We start from the raw sequence: 10,000 nt of genomic DNA, 5'->3' as shown, positions 1-10,000 counted from the left end.
AGATTTCCCACAACGAAAGACCAAGAATGGCCTCTTTGAAAGAAGACGACAGACATGCTGGGAAGGAAAAGAAAGGAGATGTGGCCTAAGTAGGTACAACAAAAGGTACTAGTATGGGCGCAATATGCGATTGAAAGCTCTTCTTTGGCAGGTTTCATGATTTGCTAATCCGATCTTGTAAGTTGGCTTATCTTAGGCCACCGACTGAGACGATGGCTTGAAAGCCGGGTAGAAATAAGACCAATCGAAAACCTTGGAAGCAACAAATCGCGGGGCGTAAGCTGTTGAATAAGCTGTGGGTCTTGAGGCAGATGTGGCATCTTCTGAACCACCGTAGTTAGGGGGAAAAAGCTCATCTTTTTTCAATGCAACCAGAGGGCTCTTAGTACGCTAACGCTACTACCTGCCCAGTAAGAGGATGTTTTTAGGTTTATGTCGTCAAAAGAAAGGGCTTCCCTATCAACACAAAGAATAAATAAAATAAGGATTGGATTTCATCAAGAAAAGACAAAAACCGCATTGAGTGGGGCCTGCCTTAAAATAGCCCTTACAGAGCTTCTCTATCAAGAGCTGCTAGTTGGTGGTTGAGGAGTAATAGGTTCCGCATAAGCTACATTTCGTGGGAGAGGCACCTTTGCAGTACTTCCGAACTCGTCTTTCATCTACAGACATTGGGTCGCTAAAGCCAATAGTTCGGTGCCCGAATACTCATCTTTGGTTGCAGCTTCGGCTGAAGCCTCTGCTTCATCCTTCCTCACCATCCTCGACTACTGGTCGGGCAACGATTCCGGTTAAAGATTTCGCCTTTACCTACCCACCGATTCTTTTGAGAAGAATGAATTCAGAAGCCACACAATACTAAAGAGCGCACCGCAGCTCGCAACGCAATAGCGCGCTCCCTTCCCTTAACGCTATAACCGCGCTCTCGCATGGGCTGCTTGCTCTGCTGTTCGCGCGGTTCCTGCCTTCGCTGCTTCTAGCACTGTGCCTAATAAAGCACAGGGCTTCTCTTTTTATGGCTCACATTCATTAAGAAGGTGGATACCTCGGTTAGTTTTTTGGGACCATGTCCCATCAGTGAGGGACCTCTCAACCGGTTGGTTTCAGAATGCCTATACATGTCATGTGTCACATAAACGGGGTACAAGGACCCCGTGGGCTTGAGAGCCTGATATGAATCCCAATTTGATTCATATGATTTGAGTTTCCATTATTGAACTTTATTCTATGTCAGGATTGATGGTGAGAGCTTAAAGTCATATACGTTGCATTGGCCAATCGTTGGCAGGAGTATGAACCCCTTATAAGTTACTATCGTGATAATGGAGTCCGACTTCTTGCTTGTGGTACACCATCTGAGGTATCTCTTTTAAAAGCATTTGGCAACTTGTCCATCCAAGCTCTAGGAATAGAGTCAGAGAAGTCTATCTAATGGATGGAATCGACTAAGATTTGATCCAGTGCTCTTTCTGACTTCAAACTATTGGCTGGGAAAACTATAAATAATGGCATGTTGTGTATAGAGTTCGCGGGAAGGAAGATTGCTTTCGCCTATTAGAGCAGAGGACAGCAAACCAAGAAAAATTCCTAGATGATTTCGATTGACATTTCGGGCTTCAGGTATTCACAAGATTCCTCCGGGCTTTCACGCCTTAGGCCAACAACTCTAATCACTGACTGACAAATCCCCTTCACTTAATTGAATGTCAATGTTTTCTTTCAATTGTTGGCTGCTGTTGTTGAAGAGGTTTCTCCTGCAATGGATATTGGCCGATCTACTTCATTTGTTTAAGTGGAAAGCTAGGGATCACAAATTCTTTCGCTTTTGGCCTTTGCCAGAGGTCAATTTGATCCTTCCTATATTCGCATGCCAGAAGGTTAGGATAGCTGGAAAGAAGTCCGTTACTCTCTAGTTTCAACCATTGGCAGGTAGGCCAGGGACTAACTTCAAGCTAGTCAAAAGGTTGACGCAAGGCAGTACTAGTTCTTTTTTCTATTGTTGCGTAGAATCCTCTTCTTTGTCCGATATGGTAGCCAAGGCATAAAAAGAGCTATAAGCTAACTAAAGAAAGCTAGTAATCAGACTTCGTTCCTGTCTTTCCGCGGGGAAATCCTTATAAGATAAGAAAATAAAATCCTTTACCTTTGCTTACTCGCTTTCCCCTCCTTCGATTGATTGATAAGCTAGCGAGGAAGTTTAAAGATCAACCCTCTTCTCCCCTCAGATAAGGTAGTAGAGGCGGCCAGGAATTCTAAAATCACATAGAAAAGAAGATTCTACTTTAGCTGGCTTAGCTTAGTCTACTTCTGAATCCGGGGAAGATCAAGAAGAGAAGCCCGGGTATATAGGCCTATAGCCCCCACCTACTTTCTTTTTCGAGTTAGCTAACACTAAGCACACCATGGGCAGACGACCTCCTATCTTCTCTCGCTTCAAGCGCTAAGCTGACTTAACTTCAAAGAGTTTGCAGGGGAAATACAATAGCAATTCAGTCCGCTACTTAATGGACTGCTTAAGGTGAAGAGGCATTCCCCGAGCCCACAGAAATGTTAGCTGCTATCGGATCTGCTGATTCTTTAGTTAGTTCACGGATAAAGGAGATGATTATCTTATAATAAGGCATTGACTCAGCCTTTAGATCAGTATCTTCATCTAAATAGTTAACTCGGGCTCTCACCTATCTTAGCCTTGTCGGGATTGGTAAGACGTACTTAGACTGAGACTTCTGGGACTGCTTAGGGGTCAACTTTCAATGAATTCAATCCGATCTGATTTCCCCTCTTAAAACCATAAGTCAAACTGAGGATAAGGTTGCGCAGCTGTTGAAGAGTCTGTTGAAGTTTCATATCTTTCCTTTGCTCACCTCACTCGCTTATTGGACAGTTGACGGCTTGAAGTGATAGTTAGAGGTACTTTTCTCAACTACAAGCCCTACATTCAGAGAAGTTAATAAAGATATGGATTCTTTCCCCTACATCTTTCTACTTCTTCTTTGAATACTGACATGACTCAATCTCACAAATGGAAAGTCTAGCCTACGGAATTTCCTCTAGGTGCTAAAGGAGAATCTTCATTGATAGTCCCCTGATCAGTGAATAGACGGGCAAAGCTCAATTGCAACTTCATCAAATAATAGAGCTGTGTGTAAGCCTTTAGACTTGCTTTAAGGGATTCCAAAGACTGAGTCTGACTTTGATTCTCAAGTACGAGCTTTTGCCCTAAGAGAAAAGACTATCAATCTCTGACTTCCTCTTCTCTTAGGCTTCAGTCCCCTGTAACTGCTAAGTCTAATTCCATACTTGACTAACTTTCTACATCCGGGCTTGAAGAGATAGAAAATCGAATCCGATCGAGCTTGTATTAGAGGAAGCTTGCAGCTCAATCTCCTTAGGTGGGGAAGCTTCTATCAACAAAAGAGAAGAAGAAAGACTGCTTGCTGGTCATACTTGCTTGCCTGAATCAAGGTGGGTTAGAAAGTCAATCTGAGTAAGGAGAGGGGAAAGTCTCGAACTTCTTCTTCCTGATTTCCTCTTAGGCACCTAAGCTCTTTCTAACTTTATTGCTTCTCAATCTACTAAGTATTTTCTTGCAAGACTAAGTTTATATGCCTTTTTCCTCAAGTTTAGTGACCCGAGACTGATGAAAGCTAACTGTCTGACTTCCCAGGATAGGAAAGAGGCTCGCTCCCCTGGTACTGTATGGGCCCCAGGGACACCGATTCGGAATAGTGTTAGCCACAATCTACCACCTTCTCAAGGAAAGCAGTCAAACCGCTTACCAAAACCGGAACGTTCAACGAAGAAATGAAAATCAGCACTTGAGGCCACCGCGGCAATTCAATGAGCGAGACTTGCACTCAACTCAATAGTAGAACAATGAAAGCAGTAGTGGCACTCCCCATACTTAGAGGGTCCCCGGGCCTGTGAGCTCCATGCAAATTCTCCTTTCCAAATTGCAAAACACAATCCCTAGCGTAAGTCGCAATCAACTTGATGCACTTTGTTGGACTAAGGAGTATAGGACGTAATTAGAGGCGGTGGGCGCCTATATACCACTTCAAACGGTCTTTGTTTGGTTGCCGAATGATAAGTGGTATTGTACCACTATTCTGCCCAGGGTAACCAACGTACCCATTCCCTTGGTCTATCGGCATCCCAGGTAGTTCTCTAAGCACCGGTTAACCACCTCCCTCAAAGTGTGCATGAGATTCCACTTATTCTATGTCATTTTCAGCCTTAGGTAGTTGTTCCTCCAGCAGTTCTGTTCTTGGTCTGATAGTCTTGTTAACGCTTTCTAATATACTTTTTCTCTTGTACATATCTTCCTTCCCTTTCCTTCCTCGTCCAGTGACGGATTTGCTCCTAACTAAATTCCAGCGACCTTTCGAATGAATGAAGTTAGAAGCTAAGGGCTTTGTTCGAGTGCTTTGCCAATCATTCTTCTATGTATGAAAGTTAGAATCCTCTCGTGCGCACATCTTTTTTTCGATAATCTATCCCCTTTCTTACCGGAAGTTACATAAAAGAATATCTCCTAAAAGGAAGATTGGACATTGGGGATCTTTACCTAAAGGTGCGGAGCGAAGTCTGCATTTCTTGCAAGTTCTTCTCCCAGTCTCGGACTCAGCCTTTTAGCCGATTCGCACCTTTACTCTCTGTCTCAATCGAGCCGGTCAGATCAATAGAGAAGTCAGGCACGAAGAGGGTCCAATCAGCCTCAACCTTCTTTCTATTCTTAAAGGCTTCAGACGGCTGGTCTACTTCCTGCTTGAAGTCAAGTGAAGATGTGGCATCAGAGTCCTCCTTAAGCCCGGCAGCTTCTCCAACTTTTTCAATAAAGGGAAGAAACGCTTCAAACAATTCGTCCATAACATCTCTTACTCAGAATCTCCCTCATCTTTTTGCAAAAAGCCGCTCCACGGTGGTAAAGTCTCATCTTGTGTGTTGGCCGAAGTTACAATAGTCACATTGAACCCTCGAATATGTTCGAAGATCTCGAAATGATCTTCCAGTTCCGGGGAGAATTCGAACAACTCCGTTTCCATCGAGAATTGAATTGAGTTTAGCCGTCTTTCGACCGGAGAATCCACCAGAGACATTACTGTCGAGATTCTTACCGAAAAATTAGACATTCCATGCCCTCGGAGAGTGCTTTGTCGTGCTAGGTCACTGACATATCCTTTGTCTTTATTTGACCCCAAGAATGGATTTGATCGAAACGACTTTCCTGTCGAACCCCTGTGTGTCTGTATTAATTTCTGACCGCGCGGAATCTCCATAGCCAATTTTCCATTTTGGATTATGAAATCATAGGGTGCCTTTGGTACTAGTCTTATTTCACACGATCTAGGAACTTCCATAACGTTGGCGTGATTCAGTTTGAGCAACGGATCCTGACGTGAGACATCTTCGTAATGAAAATGGAGTGGAAACATAGTGTAGTGATTGATTGAGAAAAATTGATTCCCTCCAGACAGAAAGTCATGTAGGAGTCTTGAAGAATTCATTCTATTGAGTTGTGCTTGGTTGTTGACCAAAGAAAGAAAGGATGCATGGGACTTTTGGCTTTATTATCATTCAGCGCAGTTGCCGCCTCTTTAGAAATAAATAAATAAAGGACAAAGCGCTGTTCACGTTAAAGCTACTTTGTTGCCTACTACTATAATACGAGAACTACACTACGATAATTTTTATATACATCGGTAAGGCATGAACTCCAACTGAAGGAATGAAGCCCATATCATACAAACCTACATACTACCTACTTTCTTTACCTTTACATACGCTATTTTCTACATCGAAAGCGCACTAAGACTATTGAAAGGTTGGAAATCCGGATTCTTAATCTGGAAAGCGCTGGTTCGAGCCCAGATCCTATGCGGATAAAAGCGTTGCCCCAGCTCGTGACAAGACCTTTGTTTAATATCTCGGCGCCTCTTCTCCTTAGACGGATGACTCTCCCATGATCTGAGACAGCCTCTTTTTCCTTCACTTACAAAGGGGGGCTTAAAAGCATTTATTCTTCAAAGGGAATAAACTCCTTCTTCTTTTCCCACTAGGGTGAAAGGTGAACCTCACCTCTTATCCAATTCCGGAGGCTTTCGATCTGACATCTTTACTTGAAAGCTCTCTCTGTGCGCTTATCCTCGCCCTTTGCTTAGCGCTAGCTTTTTTCTTCTTTCTTTTTTCGAAAACGGAAAGGAAAGAAAGTAGGATAATGGAGGATACGGAATGAATGCTCTTCGATGCTAGCTAGGTGTGGACGGAAACTTCCCTTATTTTACAACGGGTGGGAAATCCTGCGCCTTCATTTAATCAGGTAAATCACTCTATTAGGACAATTGATAAGGGATCTTACGAAAAGGGCTATCAAACGGCTGTGACTTTCAATTGGCCTAGGTTCCCGGTCTGCGCTTGCCATTCTTGCGGATAGGACGACCAAGGCTCATCTATTGAAGAGAGTCAGTTACAATAACAGATGGGGATGGATATTACGCGCCAACTGCTGAAAGAAAGGACCGAATCAACAGCACTTTCTCTAAAGACTGAACCAAGGGCACCACTTTCTAGGATTCTTAGTCGAGTGAGTTCAACTGATTCTTCATCCCCGAAGTAAGCACACTTTCTTTCTTAAAGCTTCAGCTACTCTTTTCGCCTAATAGGCAAAGGGAATAGAGCGATTGTTGCAATCAGAGAAGCCTGCCCTATTTAAGAGAATGGCGAAGTGGTTACTGATGCTATCTGAACTTGAGATAACAAATCTCACATTTCTATACTCCATCATAGACAAGACCGTCTAAACTAGACAGAAAAACAATCCTTCTTTCCGGCTCCGGGATCAATGCTGGGCACGGGGGTTAAAGTAAGAGTGATTGACCTACCTTCATTCCATACGTGCCTGCTTACCATGCTTGAAGAGTTACTTCTTAACTACATGAGTAGACTGCTTTCCTTAATCGGCTACGCTCCTCTGGAACCGCTATTCTAAATTCCAATCCAGTAACCTGGGAAAGGAAGAGAAGGGGAATGAAGGAAAAACCTTCTTCCATAGAAGAGGCTAATCGAGATCCGTAGAGGCATAAGGCGCTACGCCGACTGGCTTCATTCAAGTTTGTGCTGGCTGTTAAGCTGTGCTTCCTTCAGCTGCTTGATCGGATGTAAAAACTTTGACTTTTAAGTGGTGTACCGATTGATGATTGAAAGCATACGGACTATTGAACGGCTCTTGATGGGGCTTTCACTTTATGTCTTGCAGTAAGAAGCTAGCAGAAGAGCGCTTCCCCCCTGTCCTCGGGCATAAATTGGATCAGGGAGATGTTTTCATTAGAATGATCGACATACCGCCTTGACCACTGAAAAGACAGGTTCGAAGAAAGGCTACGCCAAAGACGGAACCTAACTCCAATTATAGCCAGTCGATCTCCTCCTCTTGACCTCGTATCCGACTTCTTCTTCTTTCTTGAACCGAGGAGCGAATGCTTCTAAAGCATTTATTTTCTTGGTTGGAAAAGTGGTGCTTTTATGTTCTTTTGAAAGACCATCTGTCTTACTTTGTTCGCAATACTTTCTTTGTCTGCAAAAGCGATAGATTCCCAGTGCTTGAATAAACTTACTTGGAGCCTTCCTTCACTCCTGAACTAGTAGACTCAACTGAGTGCGCCTATGATAGGATAGGATCCTGCTACTAAGGAAAGGACTCTAAGAGACTGACTTGCGATCCAAAGAAAGTGAGATTCTGGTCGATAATAAGTTTGAGACACTCTTTCAGCTTCCATCTTTCTTTCATGCCCCTGGACTATTGGGCTTTAGCGGGCTCCGTCTTCCTTTCCTTCACAGTAGAGTCTCTTTTCCCTATCTAAGCTATATCAACAAAGTCATGCGCTTGTCAATTCATTCTTGGTGTAATACGGGTTTATGTAAGGAAAAACACCCGGGGATCCCGAGGCGGACATATTGAATACAACAACATTCGACTTGTAAGAAACATTAATATACAGGTTAAGAATCGATAGAAACAGAATTACATTATTCACTTCTGCCTCGTCCATCTGCTCTCATATTCCTTGATTTCATTAAAGGTGCAATTGGTCACGGGACAATCCTCTTTTTTAGCTTCCGTTTCCTTTTCCAGTGTTTTAATAAATGGAAATTCCTGCCGAAATGTTAAAGTCAGTTTCCACAGTTGCCCTATTCACTAAGATCTTCGAATTAGCCCTGACCGGGCTTACCTCACTAGTGGAATTCCGATTCCGGTATTCTATCTATTCACCCTCAGATCACTGAAACTCGCTTTCAAGCTGAGGGATTCGCTCTTAGCATGCTTGCTATGCCTTATCCCTTCCGGGAAGATTTAGAACTTCGCCCTTTAAGTGAGAAGGGGGGTCTACCAGCTACAACCATGAAGCTGAGGTCATCGTGTTGGAAGGTCTTCTTCCAAGGATGAGGCTTGACTCGGGTAGGGACTGCTAAGTCCGCTACTTTGGTTTGGAAACCTCCAGAGGTGCCGAAGGATCATACGCTTCACAGAAGGAAGAGATAGAATCCAGCTTTTATTTGTTATCAGGAGTGCAAGTTCCCCACATCGCTCCGGTTGGAATTAGAGAAACTAAGTTCGTTTCGGTATGAGAAAATAACCAATCCTGAATAAGGGATAAGTCAGGCGTGTACAGACTATGGCATCGTTAAGCCCTTTGAATTTAGTGTGAAATGTGTAGTTTCAAAGTAGCTAAGGGAAGTTTGGTCGGAGACCTGATCTTTGGTCATATAGCCGAGAAGTCTGGTACTCTATTAAGAAAAGAATTCCCTGACCGTCTGTCATGTCATATGCGCTGCCCATATCCTGAGCCTGCTTCGGCCGGGACTCCATAACGGAGATCTTCTTTTACACGCGGACCTAGTTTCCACCAACCCAGATGTACCCGATTAAGTGATGACACTGACGGTACTATCCTTTTTTTTTGCTTAGGGCCGGATGCTTAGTTTCCTTCTAACTTAGTACTGATCCTTATTGTCCGATTTGCTTTCTTAGTGCTCGTATGCCGATCTTACAATGAAGCGGCAGAAGAACCTATTTTACAGTAATCTATCTGGAACTTCAGAAAAGACTGGAAAGTAAGGAACGAAGTGCTCGACCTACAGGGAGAGGTTGGGAGCTTACTTAGTGCTTGTGCTAAGGAGGATTTCGTACTTTTCTAGTCTCTGACCGAACTCCCTACTCTCTTAGGTTGGATCTTGGAAGCGTCGATGTTAATGATCTCTTCTCTTGTGGCTTGACTGCTATCCTTTCACCAAAGAAAATCGTACTTCCACGGGGAAAGGCTATAAGGGGAGTTCCCCTAACAAAGCTTGCTTGGATTTAGTCTTTCCATTACCTATACCATCTTTCAGTCATATTCCCGCTCCATCGTTTATATTATAACTGATGGCAAAAGAAAGAGAGATTTATGTGCCTATCTCATGTGGTTTTGAATCTAGATTAAGGTCCTTGGTAAGTAAGTGCTTTGAAACAAGAATTTTATTAGCCTGACTCTAACAAGTAAGCAAGTAAACCACCTTAGGCTCCCTCAAAAGTCTTAAGTTTCACTTAACCTTTATTCCGATTTCGCTTACTGGCTTCCTTTGGGGCTCTTTTTTAGCCCACCTGAAAGTGCCAATACGGGACCTTGTGCCTTAGCACACATGCATGCTCTTTCTCTTCCTATTCCTCCTTTATTATTAAGCCCTGTTGACATGTAGGGCATACTCTTCTTTGCTTCCTTCCTACTACTAAGCTGCTTTATAGGCTAAAGCCTCCTATCTACGGTAGCTGACGCAGCAAGACCCGAGGAATCGGATACGGATCTTTTTCAGTCTCTTTCGCTGGGGCAAAGCAAAGAGGGAGGCCCTTAGACAAATGGGCTTTCGGAAGAAGGCGTCGTCCGCTGATGATCTTGAGGTTGGGAGGCGGGTCAGGGGGAGAATGCTTGTGGATAGCCCGCGAATACTCCTTACTTAGGCTTTC

At 43.6% G+C, this 10,000-nt stretch overlaps 1 protein-coding gene across 1 annotated transcript; it reads right to left on the bottom strand.

Annotated features, from left to right (window-relative positions):
* Positions 1-2,404: 2,404 nt before the first annotated feature.
* LOC130960108 (60S ribosomal protein L5, mitochondrial-like) lies at positions 2,405-9,095 on the bottom strand. The gene has a single exon (XM_057885428.1). It carries the CDS (start codon positions 5,505-5,507, stop codon positions 4,878-4,880), a length of 630 nt encoding a protein of 209 aa, XP_057741411.1. The 5' UTR covers positions 5,508-9,095; the 3' UTR covers positions 2,405-4,877.
* Positions 9,096-10,000: the final 905 nt, after the last annotated feature.

The sequence above is a fragment of the Arachis stenosperma genome, unplaced genomic scaffold (assembly GCF_014773155.1).
Source record: "Arachis stenosperma cultivar V10309 unplaced genomic scaffold, arast.V10309.gnm1.PFL2 arast.V10309.gnm1.Scaffold_100071, whole genome shotgun sequence".
Classification (NCBI taxonomy): Eukaryota; Viridiplantae; Streptophyta; class Magnoliopsida; order Fabales; family Fabaceae; genus Arachis; species Arachis stenosperma.
This window is presented reverse-complemented; position numbering and strand designations above follow the sequence as displayed.

Coding starts and splice junctions, on each gene's coding strand:
- LOC130960108 (XM_057885428.1), bottom strand. CDS start 5,507: ATGAATTCTTCAAGACTCCTACATGACTTTCTGTCTGGAGGGAATCAA.